At 37.5% G+C, this 16,121-nt stretch overlaps 1 protein-coding gene across 5 annotated transcripts in view; it reads right to left on the minus strand.

Moving 5' to 3' along the window:
- PDE5A (phosphodiesterase 5A) overlaps positions 1-16,121 on the minus strand; it is a 163,167-nt gene that overhangs the window by 100,118 nt on the left and 46,928 nt on the right. For all 5 annotated transcript variants that reach the window (XM_082462811.1, XM_082462815.1, XM_082462813.1 and 2 more), the window contains exon 3: positions 10,311-10,400. In XM_082462811.1, the coding sequence (XP_082318937.1) occupies positions 10,311-10,400 (90 nt within the window). The remainder of the gene's footprint in view (positions 1-10,310; positions 10,401-16,121) is intronic.

A 16,121-nucleotide genomic window follows, 5' to 3' on the forward strand; every position in this document is an offset into this window, starting at 1 on the left:
GAGAAATGGTGAGCTCTGAAAGGAGATATGTAGTCCAATGAGCGTTTGCTTTCATTTTTAAGATGGGAGAAATAACAGTGTGTTTGTATGCTGATAAACCAGTTTGGTAGAGAGGGGAATTTTGGTGACTCTGGTCACAGAGGGGAGAGCTGCTGAGCCGCGTCTTGGAGCAGATGAGATGGGATGAGATCTGGTGCACAAGTGCGAGACTGACCTTTGCTATTTCACAGATGGTTAATGTAAAAGGGAAACCAGAGGATGTAAACTCAGATGCAAGAGCAGGGGGAAAGAGACTGGGGAAGTTCTCTTGTGGAATTATTCCTGTAACTGCTTTATTTTTCACTGGAAGAGTAAGCAAGACCACCGGATGAAAGTGGAGATGGGGATGCAGTGCTGAGACTTGAGGAGAGAGGAGAAAGGAATAGACAGTAAAACAACATACCCCCCAAAAGAGCTAATGGTTTTGATCCCCACAAACCAATTCTCTCCGTTGCATGTTTTATTTTAGGGAATATCACAATTCTCCCCACTAGAAAGTATTCTAGATTCTTCCTTCTACTTAACCCTCCATCAAATCAATCCCTCAACCACCTAAACAGAAGTGTAACAAATCCACTCCTAGTCTGGATTATGCAAAAGCCTCCTTACCAACTTCCCTGCTTCCAGACCCAGGACTTTCTCCGTGTATGAACAAATATGGAAATCAAAATCTATCAAGTGTCAAATTATGTGGCTCTGCGTTAGAGATTAAACAAAGAAAACTCTTCATCCTTAACGCTATGGCCACACAGATCTTTAAATGACAGCAAATGTTTCTTGGCTTAAAAAAATAAAATAAAATAAAATCCAGCACCTCCTTCGCATGGCAGTTTGAGGATACTTCATGATCTTGCCTCAGCTTGGCTGCACAGCCTCGCCTCCAGTGCCAAGGTATTTACTAGACAGGTTCCCTCCAATCTTGATCCATGAGGGAGGCAGAAAACAATGGTGCAGAGAAATAATAAGGATGCACCAGTGAGCATTTTCCATGGGCATTAAGCAGCAGAGTACCTAAGCTACACACAAACAGTGATCTCATGAAGACCTGCATTTGTGACATAACATTTTAGAAGACTTTTAATACCTCGATGGTTTGCCGCAGCTCAAACGGCAGGCATCTTCCTCTTCTTCTCCTCAGCTCTCCTCTTTTAATTCTACTTCCTCTTTTCCCTTTGATTCAAGCCAATCTGGCAGAGCACACACCCCAACTTGCCACCTTATTTAAACCTAGTCTGTGTTACCTCTGGTAGTTCATATTATTTTTAGCATATGAAAGGTTGAGAGGCACTAATTTTTAAGATATTATTTTTTTATTGAAGTATGGCTGATTTATAATGTTTCAGGTGTACAGCAAAGTGACTCAGTTTATACACACACACACACACACACACACACACACACACACACACTATTCTTCTTCAGATTCTTTCCATTATAGGTTATTAGAAGATATTGACTATAGTTTCCTGTGCTATACAGTAGGCCCTTATTGTTTAAGATATTATTTTAATTAACAAGCAGAGTTCCTCATTTATCATCTGACCAGTTTTAAGGAAAGAGACTAAAGCCTCAAAATGCACATAGTACTTTTGGTGGTTTCACAACATCTCCACACATTCTTTGATACTCTTCTCTTCAAGAGGTGGAACCTAACTGCCCTCCCCAAGTCTGGGCTGGACCTGATGCCTGGCTTCTGACGAACGGTTACCGTGAGGCGAAGGTGAACAGGTCTGGGGACTTGGTCATACAAGGCAGTGCCGCTTCCTCCTTGCTCACCCTGCCACATGCTGAGTACACGGAGTGACTTGTGGAGAGGCCCGCTTGGCCGGGATCTGAGGCCTCCTGCCAAAAGTCATGCGAGTGAGCCCTCCGAGAAGTGCACACTCGAGCGTGAGTCAGGCGCCCCTGCTGCCTCCTGAGTGCGGCCACAGGCAGGGAACCTGGGCCAGAAGCACCCAGCCAGCTGGGCCGCTCTGGCATTTCTGAACCACGGAAACTGATATAATGAAGGCTGTTGTTCAGAATCACTAAGCTTAGGGTAATTTGTTATGCTGCAAGAGATCACTAACATACTTACGATCATCAAATAATTTGTAATAATCAAGTGGATCTGGAATTCTAAATCCAGGTCATTTTCATTTTATCACTGCTACCAAGTGATATAAAAAAAAAAGAAAAATATGATTCAAAAATTTTATAAGATAAAATTTATACTTTTATTTAAATTCTGCCTAGAATATTAATTTCCACTCTATGGTAGAAGAGAAACAAGTGGGAACTTTTAGCTGAGGATTTAATAAGAAGGAATACAGAGTACATAGTTTATAAAGCACTTTACCTATATAATCTTGGCTCTTAGATGAATATAGATGTTTGCATATATATATAGAGAGAGAGAGAGAGCGCAGAAATTTCACTGATAACCACCTTAACTCTTTAAGAATGCATGAAAATTATTTAATAATCAAAATCCATCCCCAGGTCTAATTATGTGGTTCTGGGTCAGATATTATACAAAGAAATTATTTATGCTTATCTGCAACTGGTTTCAGACCTCTACTAGTCATAATTCAGGATCTATATAAAAATTCTCAAAATTAAACTTATAAATGCTCTATCAAATTAAAAGTGCAATGCATTCCAACAAGTGCTGGAATGGTTATTCTAAAACTACCAATGAAGATAAACCCCATATTGAATAAATCACAGCATTCAGTCTGAACCAAATTTTCTGAGCATTCAAAATAAGATTTGGGTAAATATAGCCTACCATTAACTTAATCTTCAGTCTCAAGCTTTCATTCACTCTTTCTTCTTCTCCTGGATCAGTCGTGTGACCTCAGGGATTGAACCTACTAGCATTATGTTTTTCATCTGATGCTCTTGAGAAATGTTTTTTCCCTTAGGAAAGCGGTTACCGTCTTCTTTGTAAAATACACTTGTTTATTATTTAAAGGGTAATGTGGAAAAAGAAAAAGAAAAGATCTTCACCATCACCATATCAAGTCCAGAACCGACGGAAACTTTTCGGAGTATTTTTGTTATGTTTCTAAAACAAAGCTACAAGAAAATATCACAGGGGAATAAATGCAATGGACAATTTATAAGTTTTCAAAAAACACGTAACTAGCCAATTCTTTAAGACCAAAATAGATCTAGATCAACTGACAGTCTGCAATTAAACTCTGCTTATTCTTATAGCTATATTTTCATCTAGTCTGACTTGGAATTGTAGGATTACGTATAAAGCTGTAATGTTCTTCATCTGTTCCAAGCTTACATGACAAGTTTAAGAAAAGCCCTAGTCAGTAGTGTGAGCAGAATATCATAGGCAAGCATCTACCCTGTCTCCACCCTCTCACAGAAAGCATGTTCAAGCTTCCTCTCTTAAGCCTGTGGGATAAACACAGCAGGGATCTGCTGTATGAAACCACAGCTTTCGTTCTTCCTCTGTGATTCCTCCAGTTCTTGAAATCCACAGACTTTCCTTTGAACTTGGGTGCTGAATATTTAACTCATTTAACATTTGTTTTGTTACCTCGTATTGATATTTGCTTTTTGGTATATAAGATCTCCCTCTTATTGAAAATGAAAAAAAAGTTTCTAAGTATCTTCCTTGCTTCATTTTTTTAATATCCTCACTGCCTAGACCAGGACTCTACATATTGCAGTGATTCAACAATTACTTTCAAAACAAGATAATTTGGGGGGGGGGGCGGGGATGAGAATATTTTTAACTTGCGGGGGGATGAACAGATAAAGTTATGTAGCTTAAATTCTAGAAAACATTTACTTTTATATAATGCAGTTGGAATTACACATTTGATTCCATTAATGCTTTACTTTATGATTTTTGGCAGGCATTAAATCTCTTTTATTCATCAAAGTATTATATTTATTTCATAAAAATCTCATAAAATTTGCCCATATTTTTTGAAGTTTTTCACTGTTCTTTTAAAAGAAGATAAAAACAATTGGATATTTAGATAAAAATGCTCCTTTATTACACTGTAAAAAAACTTATCATAAATCTTTTATTACAACTGCTATATTTGCATCAAAGAATTATATCATCAAATATGATAAAAAAAATCAAAATGATAAAAACAGAGAAGGAGGATAAGAGCTCTGATTCCAAATTAGATTTTTACTTAGTAACTGGAATTGACATTCAACCAAGAGAAAACAGGTATCAGCCTAGCCTGACATTATTGGATATAATCTCTACCTCAGATCAATACAGAATTTTCACAGAACTTGCATTATTTCACAATGTCCTGGCTTCTACCTCAATGGTGCAGCCCCTATAAATTAAAAAAAAAAAAAAGCACTCATCTCCACCATGTCATAACAAGCAATACTTCAAGAGAGGGCAGTATTTCAGAAATAGGTCATCTGAGCTAGAGAGAAAGAGTTGAGCTTCCCTGAACTTCGTTACTAAACATAAAAGAACCATCTGGTTATAGAAATAACTAATGCATGTGACAAAAATATAAAACTGATCCAAGTGCCCAGGTCTGAAAAATCCAGTGTTAAGCCTGAAAGAAATTTAACAGCAGCTCTAAAAATTCACACACTTGCTGCAAATTTTTTTCATGATGCTTCCTGTGCATATCACAGAGCACACTGGCCCAGATTAACATGAAACATGCTCCTGTAACTCTTTTATCTCTGGTAAAAATTTCTTCTTGTTTACTGGATGGATTCCCCTTAAGACATTAGAGAGGATGTGACTCTGATCCCTCTTTCTCTCCGCCCCCCCTTGCTCCCTGTCCTTCTTTCTCCCTGCCACCACTCTCTCTCATTTTAAAGAGTCTGTCTGCAGGGTGGTTTCAACACTTAACTTTGAAGAGCCATCAGAATATAGCCAGCTCTCCTTGTCTCTACCTTCAAGCCTTGCTTCTAAATGGAGCCACATCTCACATCAGTGTACCTCCCACCCACAAATCAACAGTAACCTAAATGTTTACTGCAGCGGCTCAAGAAAACACTGAGGGGGAAGAAAGGAGAGTGCAGTCATCACCCACGGCAGAATGTTAAGAAACCCTCTTGCCTAGGTTTGAAGCTCAGCTTTGCCAGTTTTTAGTTACGTGACTTTGGCCGAGTTCCCTAAATGTCCCGTGTCTCAGTTTCATCATCTGTTAAGTGTGAATAAAATAATGACTACCACCTATGGTTGTTATGAAGATTAAATGAATTAATATATGTCAAGTCCTTAGAATAGTTTCCACAGGATAGGCAGTTATTTCCAGAGTCCTACTCTGTCGTCCCTCAAGCCATTCTGTTATAGAGCCTGGGCTGGCTCTCTTCTCTCCCCGGACCCCTTTACTTTTTGTCTTCTTTCACCTTCTCTAGCCAGTAGCTCTCTGACCTTTCCAAAATAAATTATTTCAGCTTCCTCTAGCTTCTTCAGTCCCCACTCCCACACACACACACACACTCACTTTGCCCGTTAACGCCATTGTCTTAGAAGGGAGTATGGAGAGGGGAAAATTGCAAAAACTTATCCTCTGTGATTTAAAAAAAAAAATTCTGTCACAGAAGTTTTAGGAATATCTATGATCCTGACTTCTAAAAAGGCATTGCACTATTACACTTATGACTATAACACTAATGAAAAGAACTCCTGAAAATTTTTAATTAGTTTAAATACTTCACGAGAGACGGATGAAGTGATTATACATTTTACTGAATCTTGAAAATCTTCCTGAATTTTCTGGACTATGTTGTAGTTCAGACTTTAGTGTTCAATATTCAACTGCTCCCTTCAAGCAGCTCTCCAGAGTTGGTACCTTAAGTAACTGAGGTCACTAAAAGGTACCAAGACGTTTTATAAACAGTCAGTAATGACATTTTTTCTTAGGCTTCTCGGTTAATTAGTTGGAATCAGTGTTGGCTTACTCAATACAATTGGACTAACACAAAGAGAAGAAACCAAATTTACTCTGCCTCATTTATGAGGAAAAACAATGAAAAGTATTTTTCTTTTACGCTTAAAGTTTGTTAGAGGGTAACAGACCAGTTAAGTCAGGGACTGTGCTGCTTGTCACTTGATCCCAGCTGTTTGGTTATTATGTGGCTGATGACCTCTGCATACAACTTTATCATTCCTTGTTTCTCATAAGAGTTCAGTTAGTTCTATGTCGCCTTTAAAAAATAACAGCTGACATTTATTGATCACTCCCAGTGTGCCAGAAAGTATGGTAAGCCCTTTGCATGTACAAACATGCAGGCAGGTCCTTTTATAACCGTTATTTTGCAGATGAGGAAAACTGAGGATCAAAGGGATTAACCAGCTCCATCCTGGTTACTCATCATGTAAGTGGTGAAGATGGGATTCGAGCCCAGAGCAAGCAATCTTAACAATTACTCCCAAAAGCCTTACTGTGACCCTCCCTTTTGATTTCAAAAGCTTCGTGGGAGAAAGAGTACTTTCTATTACGTGTACACAACAGCAAACATTGCCCTGAGTTTGTTTATGTAGCTATAAATTTAAGGATAATTCTGGAAGTCGTATATGGCATCTTCTTAGGGGCCTTGGTTCTCGGTCAGCCAAAGTACTTTTTATACTTCAACAGCCATGCTGAGAGTATGCCTGTTTTTCTGACTGTTTCTCTTCATTCCTTTTTTTCTGAAGAAATAATTCTCACAGGAAATAATTTCAAACCGGGCAGGGTGAGCGTGGGAGGAGAGGGAACAAGGGGGAGAGGACAGAGAATAGGGAGGGTCAGCAAGACGTTTAAAAAGCTGTTTGGAAACCTTCCCATCAGTAAAGTTACTAAGACTCCAGTGAAGTTACTGAAGGTTGTTTATCTCATGAAATGCTTCATGTGAAAAAACTTTTGTGGAAACCAGTGAAGAGCTCAGCCTTCATATCAAATCATCATAGGGTGAAACAGAGACAGCAGGAGAGGATGAGGGAGCATGGAGGAAGATAGCCCTGAGGAGGCTGAGGAACCCAGCAGAAATCTTAAGGAGAGCTCTGGACAATCACAATCTGGGGACCTGCAGCTGAACCCACTTTAATGAGGTCTGTAATTGAGCAGACGACCCCTGGCTGAGAGTGGGGTTATTCATTCATGCAATCAAATTTAATGGCTAAGATTTTTAAAAAATTGACAATACCACGCGTTGCCTCGGATGTGAAGCAACTGCAACTCTCATACATTGCTGGTAAAAAAGCAATATGGTACAGCCACTTTGGAAAGGAGCTTGGAAGTTTCTTATAAAATTAAACATACACCCACCATATGACCTGGAAATTCCCCTCCTATATATTTACCAAAGAGAAATGAAAACATGTCCACAAAAAGACCTGTATGCAAACAGTGGCTTTTCTTCTAACAGACAAAAACTGGAAATAACTCAAATGTCTATCAACAGATGAATGGATAATCAAATTGTGGCACATCCATACCATGGAATAATCACTCAGCAATAGAAAGGAACACACTACTGACACGCAATAACATGGATGAATCTCACAAGCATTATGCTAAGAGAAAAAGAAGCCAGACACACAAGACTACATACTGTATGATTCCACTTATATGATTTATACGACACTCTAGAAAAGGCAAAACAATAGTGACAGAAAACAGATCAGTGATTCTCAGGGGCTGGCGGTTGAGGGAGGAGGAGGAGATCAACTACAAGGGGTACAGGGAAATATCTGAGGGGACAGAAATGTTCTGTGTCTTGATTATAGTGGTGGCTATACGACTGTACATGCATTTGTCAAAAACTCATCCAATTATACACTTAAAATGGGTGAATTTTACGGTGCGTACTCTGCACCTCAACACAGTGGGGATTTTTGTTATTGTGGTTTTAGTTTCCATCATCCTCACTGGTAGCCGTAAAGAGAGAAACGCCTGTATCCAGAGGGTGCTCTCTTACAGAAGGGCAGTCTCACCGGCTTCACCCTGGTGGTTCTGTTGCACATTCTCATGGGTTCCCCCCATCCCCACTGTTCATGCTGTTTGAAAAGAGATATTTAACCAGAGCATGATTCAAGCTGAATCTGTCAGCCAGTACAAAGTTGTTTTTCAGGCCATGGTTTTAAAACAGACTTACAAATTAAAAGCTGAACATCATCTTTTTAAGTGCGCACAATCATAATCCTTGGCTTATAACTAGGGCAGCCAGATAAAATATAGGATGTCCAGTCAAATTTAATTTTAGACGAACAACAAATAATTTTTTAGTATAACTGTGTCCCCAATATTGCATAAGACATGCTTTTTATTTGCTTTATCTGGCAATCTGCTTAAGAACACCACTGGTCCATGCATGGCGCAGCCTTTTCAATTTTATTTATTCATTCACAATTAATTAGCTAATTAATTATTTAATCTCATATGCATGTTGTAGCTGCAGGAATTTTTAGTAACTGCGGCTGTAACTACCCTCTTAAGAAACCATGTAGCAACTCTTAAGGCACTGAGAACTTATCTCAGACTACTGATAAGTGACTGATTTAGGATCCTGCTCATCAAACTATCTGTAGACCCAGTGCATCAGCATCAACTTGTTGCTTGTTAGAAAAGAATCTCACTCAGGTCTCACCTAGACCTACTGAATTCAGAATCTGCATTTTAAGATTCATAGGCACATTATTGTTTTAGAAGCACTGATTTAGAAAACCGTGATTTAGGAAAATTCCCAAGGGCATATGCAGGGTGGATTAAAGGGAAATTGACTTAAAGTACAGAAACCCCTTACAAGAATATTTTAAAAGTTCAGGCATTACTTCAAGATCTGAATTATGGTACAGGCAGCAGGAATGAAAAGAAAGAGATCAAAATGAGAAACACTAACAGAAAAAAAAAAAAAAATCGATGGGACTTGGTAAAGGACTGGATGGAGGAGGGAAAGGAAAGATGTCAGAATCTGAATATACATCAAGTAGAACCAGCAAAGTGTTTCTTGTATCCCTGGCAGTGGTTCTCAACCTTAGCAGCACATGATAACCACCTGGGAGCTTTAAGAAATACTGATGCCTAGGTCCCAACCCCAGAGATTCTGATTTAAGGTAAAACTCGGGGGCATTAGAATTTCGAAATGCTCCCCAGGTGATTCTAATGTGCAGCCAAGGTTAAGAACCACAAATACAGGCTCTTTCAATCTATTTGTTTTCACTTAGGAAAATGATTTTCAACCCTGGTTACACTTTAGAATTATCTGGGGATCTTTAAAAATGTATCCCTATCTAGACCCTGCCCTTAGAGATTCTAATTTAATTGGCAATATTTTAGAGTCTCACAGTTGATTGTAATGTGTAGACAGGGCTGAGGACACTCAATTGAAGCATTCAGTTTAAATGATGATTAACTATTTTTTTTCTCAAATAAATGTAAAATGAAGAGAGAATTTAGAGCTTACAGAATCCAAACCTTCTAGTTAGGTGAAATATAAACCAACCTATTTTCATTTGCTTGTTACAATTTCACAATAAATTTTGCTTGGTGTTATATACAATTTCTATTTTTTCAAAACCTCATTTTGAATCCAAACAAAAAAATCAGCTGATTACCACTGCAATTGGATAACCATTTATGAAATAAGCATTATTCAGATGTGTAAAATACAACATGAAATAAATTGATTACAATCACAATTATACATCTTAGGATTCAGTAAGGTCCTCAGGAAAGAGGGGTAAAGAAATGACATGTCTAGGGACTTCCCTGGTGGCGCAGTGGTTAAGAATCTGCCTACCAACGCAGGGGACACAGGTTTGAACCCTGGTCCAGGAAGATCCCACACGCCGTGGAGCAACTAAGCCCGTGTGCCACAACTACTGAGCCTGCGCTCTAGAGCCCACGAGCCACAACTACTGAGCCCGTGTGCCACAACTACTGAAGCCCGCGAGCCTAGAGCCCATGCTCCGCAACAAGAGAAGCTACCTCATTGAGAAGCCCGTGCACCGCAACGAAGAGTAGCCCCCATTCAACGCAACTAGAGAAACCCCGTGCACAGCAACAAAGACCCAACACAGCCATGAATAAATAAATACATACATAAATACACAAATTTATTAAAAAAAAAGAAATGACATGTCTAAAATTTATTTCTAAGTCAAAGTAAAGTATCAGGAGTCAACCCTATTACTAAAGTCTAAATAAAAAACATCAAGCAGAACATTTAAGCACTTTATAGTCAACTTGTCACTACAGCATTATTTCATAAGTGTGCAAAGTGAAAAATTTTTTTCAAAAAGAAAAATGTTTCTAAATGACCTTTTAGAGCAAAATGGAAAATTGGCTTACCTCTTCCCTATGATTCTTAATTGGCATACAAAGAATACTTTGTGTCTTGTAGCCTGTAATTTGGTCGACTTCTGCATTGAACCGAGGATCCTAGTAAGGAAGGAGAAATTCAATGTAGTGACTGACCTGTTCAAAGATTGATTTGATTTTTCTGATTTACAGGATTAGATAAATCTAATCGTCGACTCACCTTGTTGTTCTGAATGACAATTTTATTATTGTAAAAGGCACCAAATCATACAAGTACATATCATCTTTGACAAAGATAAATTTAAGGGTTTTTTAGCAGCTAGTATTTATGAAAAAAATACAGATGTAAACAAATGTTAAGAAATAAAGGAAATTCAAAATATTAACCAATTTAGATAGCCTCATTTAAACTCAGGAGAAAGTGGCAACTCTCCTCCTCTGTAATACAATTTGCCTATTCCCATCGCACTGATTCTTCTGAAAAAGAAAAGCATCTTTGGTCTGAAACTTTTCCTATAAAACCCACCACCTCCAAAATGACCTTTTCAATACTGACTTGACTTCCCTTGTAATGACTATATATATATATATTTCCTCAGTATTCTGTATTTCTATCTCAGGTGTTTCATAAGAATTAAAATCTTATCTTTTCTTTCTTTTTGTATATAATAAAACTGCATGGCCTTCATCAGACTATAAACAATTCCTCAATCTTTTGAATCTCTTTCCTCTTTTACAAAGTACATCTTCCCACATCCAATAATCACAAAGGACTGCTGAAAGGTGTAAAAGTTCTAAATGTGGGTTAAAGAAAGAAAGATACAGGCTATTTTCCATTAAACCAGATTGAGAAGGTCAAAGGTAGGCTGTAAATTCTATGAGGGGCTTTTTTTGGTTCACCACAATGTATTCCCAAGATTAGCACAGGAACTCAAAAACATTTGTTAAACAAATGAAGGAATTCATTAACAAATGATATCATAGTTATCCAACATGATCACTTATAGCTTACCATAGTTTAAAGCAAATCTTATAGGTAGGAGGAAAAACATACTCAAGGAAATGGACAGAGACCAGTATATGAGATACAATTAGAACGGAAGCAAACATACCAGAACATAAACATCTGAATGAATATTGTTCCCTTCAAAGCAATAGCCTTGGGAACTTAGATGCTCAACCTAATAATGGCATTATTGTTCTAAAAACTCTGCTTTCGGAATTCCCTTCAGAAAATATGGAATAGTCACACTGGAAAAATCCTCATCTTTGAAGGTCATTTCGTTTTTTTTTTTTTTTAATTAGTCTAAAGTCACACAAAGCCAAAGTTGTGAATGAAGTAAATGATTACACTAGATTCCATCAACTAGGGTCAGAAATGAGGCCAATTTTCCCCATGAGAGGACCAAACATGGCATTAAAGGCAATTTCAAAAGAAAAGTTATAAAATGGTGGAAAATCAATATAAATATTTTATATTATAAATATACACTACTGCATTTTTAATTTTTCTGCAAACATGCTCAAAGTTATACTGAAAGAAAGAGAAAACCTTGGCTCAATGTTTCCAAAAAACAGTTCTTAAATAGCATACTATATTGCAAGGTATCTAAAGAAAGCAGACAGGATACTGATACGGATAAATTAAAAGAAGTTAAAAATTATGAATTTATATAGTGAATTATTCTGCAAGCTAATAATCAAAATATGAATAGAAATGCATCCTCAGCAATTATTTTGTTAATGAATATCTGAATTACAAGACCAATTTATAAAAAAGAGGATTAAACCCAACTATCTAATCAAAGCAAGAGTCTGAAATTAGTAGCACTTTCACAGAATTTTTTTGTGCATACTGGAAGTTTAAAATAAGTAGCAGCCCTGGATTTCATTCTTCATTGAAGGAGGTAAGAGTAATGTATGCTTCAAAATCACTTTAAGTGAATTTTGGCATCTCAAAGAATATTTCCTTTAACAATGTACCCAGTGCAGGGGCTATAAACACATAGAGAACTTCTAACCCCTCTAGGTCCAGGAAACATTGAAAGAAAAATGGAGCACTATTATTTCATTATTATTGTGATTATTTCTTTCACTGTTTATGAGAACATGACAGTGTAAAAAACCACAAAGCTTAGATATCCATCTCCCATAATAAAACAACTAGTACCAGACTTGCCCTCCTGCTGAAAAATACAAGATTAGACCAAATACATGCAATAACTAAACTACACACAGTGAAGAAGAGAATACACATGATTGCCTTGCAATAATCCAGTTCCTCCTGGGGGCAGGCAGGTGGTATCCAAGTAGAGTAACAGTTCCAAATAGAACTGAATTCAGGGCTTCTAAAGTAGCTGGTATGTGCAAGGCAAAGTACCTGATAAGAGAGGCTGTGCTTTGGGTGGGGTTAGGGGTGTAAAGAAGGAGTGGCAGAAGACTGAGTGGCTAGTCACTTCAGACATGTATTTGGCAAGACTCTAAGAGACCTAGCAAAGATTACCTGTTGAAGGCTGAAAGTGAATGGTGATACCAATTCTAAAAATGTTTGAAGACACTGGGGTTCTCCCCACCAGAGGAGATACCTCACTAGGCACCTCAGGCATTCAGTCGAGACACAGAAAGGCCACTCCTTGGGGGTAAGGACCTGAGCAGCAGTCCCTAAGACTAAATTTAAAACTAAAGTAGATCCATCCTAACAAATAATAATACCAAACCTGACAGGACCGAAAGGATCTTCCAGTAACTCCACTGTCTACAAGAACAAAGGTCAGCTCTGTTTTAAAGGAAGTTGATATAATCCAAATGCCCTGCAACAAAACATTCACAATGTCCAGCATACAATAAAAAAAATCACAACGCATGTGAAGAAACAGGAAATTGAAACCCACAGTGAAGAAAAAAAGCAGTCAATAGAAAACGACCCCAAGATGATTCACATGTTGGAATTAACAAACAGGGACCTCGAAGCAGCTATTATAAATGTATTTAAGGACTGAAGAGAAAATATGGTAATAATGAACAGATGGAAATCTCTGCAGAAAGAAAAAGTATTTTAAAAAGGCTAAATGTAAATTCTAGAACTGAAAAGTACAAAGTCTAAAAGGAAGAGCTCACTGATGGATTTAACAGCAGATTGGAAACAATGGAAGGGTCAGTGAACCTGAAGACAGATGGACAGAAAGTATCTAATCAAAAGGACTGAGAGGACAAAAAAAACCCTGTAAAAAGTTAACAGAGCCTCAATGTTCTGTGGGACAACATCAAATAGTCTAACATATATACAACTGGAGTCCAAAGAGAAGAGAATGGAGCAGAAAAAATATTTAAACACATGACCAAAAATTTCCCAAAGTTAGTGAAAACCTTAAATATATACACAGTGTGAAAATGATATATACTATGAAACATATAAAGTGAAAAATGAAGCCTGGCTGACTTCTCATAAGAAAAATGAAAACCAGAAAAAAGTGGGAGAACTTTTTAAGTGTTGAAAGAAGACCACTATTAACTGAGAATCGTCTAGGCAGTGAACATATCTTTAAAGATTACAGGCAAAATAAAGCCATTTTCAGATAAACGAAATCAGAGAATTCGTCACCACCAGACCAGTACTAAAGAAGTGTTAATGAGAGTTCTTCAGCTTGAAGAGAAAGACAAGAGATTCTACAGAAAGGAGTGAAGAGCTTGGAACATGGCTTGAGCACATGCACAAATATATGAAGAATAAGGAAACGAATCCACAGAGATATTGCTATGATTTATGTCAATGAGTGTACTGCCTATGTTTTCCTCTAGAAGTTTTATAGTATCCAGTCTTACATTTAGGTCTTGTATCCATTTTGAGTTTATTTTTGTGTATGGTCTTAGAGAATGTTCTAATTTCATTCTTTTACATGTAGCTGTTCAGTTTTCCCAGCACCACTTATTGAAGAGACTGTCTTTTATCCATTGTATATTCTTGCCTCTTTTGTCGGAGATTTGGGGTGTGTGTGTGTGTGTGTGTGTGTGTGTGTGTGTGTGTGTGTGTGTTATGGAATATTACTCAGCCATAAAAAAGAATGAAATAATGTCATTTGCAGCAACACGGATGGACCTAGAGATTACCATACTAGGTGAAGTAAGCCAGACATAGAAAGACAAATATTATACGATATCACTTATGTGTGGAATCTAAAAAAGAAAAAAAAAGACATAAATGAACTTATTTACAAGACAGAAACAGTCCCTCAGACATAGAAAACAAACTTATGGAAAGGGGAGGGTAATAAATTAGGAGTTTGGGATTAACATATACATATTACTATATATAAAATAGATAATCAACAAGGACCTGCTGTGTAGCACAGGGAACGATATTCAATATTTTCTAATAACCTATAAGAGAAAAGAATCTGAGAAAACATATATATATTACATATATAATATATATAATATTATATTATATATATTAAGAAAAGAGGAAGAAAAAATATACCTTGAGGTGTTAGAATGAAGTTGGAGGTAAGAATTGTTTAGCATATAGTGAGTCGTTAGATATAGGAATAAATAAATAAAATATAAGTGTATGTGTGTCTGTGTATATATTTTTTTCTAGCTCTGTCTGCTGATAAACTAGTAGCAGTGAGCACACCTACTGCCTAGATCCTGGTTTCTAAATACCATCCCCTCCACTGAAAGGAACCAGGGCTCCTTGGGAAAAAAAGAATGATCATAGGGCTGGGGCAGGGAAAGTAAAAGATGAGTCTGGAACATCTTGTTAAGCAGTTAAAACTTTCAGCTCCCCTAGAAAGCAAGAAAATGCCAAGAGTGATGGGGACATATCAAAAAGACATAGGAGCCGGTAAATCTGATATAATCCGAGAATTTGAATAAATAAAGATAGTAACAGAGCATAAGTCATTAAACAAAATAAAAATCCATGAGTCCATAATGATAGAAATAAATAAATAATGAATGAATAAAGAAGGCAAAGCTCTTCTTTACTTGGAATGCCAACTAATATATATAGAAGGTATTATGAAGTTGGAAAATCAGTGGATGACAAAACTGGTAAAGGTACTGATGAGGAATAGAATATCTACACAATAGCAAAATACCTCCTCTTAAGATACTTAATTACAATGGGAAAATTATAACTTTATAGTGGAAAAACCTAGTGGATACCGCTTTAACCAAGTTACCAAATTTAACATCATCAATACTGGGGTAAAGTAACATCATATGCTACCTGGTAACATATGCTAAGCAGGTCTGTGGTATAATAAAAAATATATTTGGTCTAGCATAGAGCTCCTTAAACCCTTGGAATTTCCTGAGTGACAGGAGATTCTTTATATATTCATAACAAGCCCCTTACAACCATACCTGAGTTCATGCTAATGAGAAGACTCACGGGGCAGGGGGAGGGGGACGGAAGGCCTCAAATAGCTTCAGGATGGGGGCTGGCTGCCAAGAAAACCAATCAAGTGATTACAGGATTAGAACTTTCAGCCCCACCACTGACTTCTGGATAGGAGAGAGGGGGCTGAAGCTTGAGTCCAATCACCAGTGGCCAATGATTTAAGCAATCAAGCCATCAGATCTGAGGGAACTTTTGGGTTGGTGGAGATAACTGTGTGCTGGGATGGTGGTGCACCACACTGCCCCCCCCCGCCCCCCACATGGAAGTTTTGTGTCCCCCCCCTCTCGCTCCTTGCCCTATGCACCTCTTCTATTTGGCTATTTCTGAACTGCATCCTCTATAATAAAACTGTAATTTTAAGTAGTGCTTTAGTGTTTTCCTGAGTTCTGAGTCATTTTAGGAAATTATTAAACCTGAGCAGGGAACCCCGGAATTTG

Source organism: Balaenoptera physalus (assembly GCF_965194825.1).
Source record: "Balaenoptera physalus genome assembly, chromosome: 5".
In the NCBI taxonomy this organism is placed as follows: domain Eukaryota; kingdom Metazoa; phylum Chordata; class Mammalia; order Artiodactyla; family Balaenopteridae; genus Balaenoptera; species Balaenoptera physalus.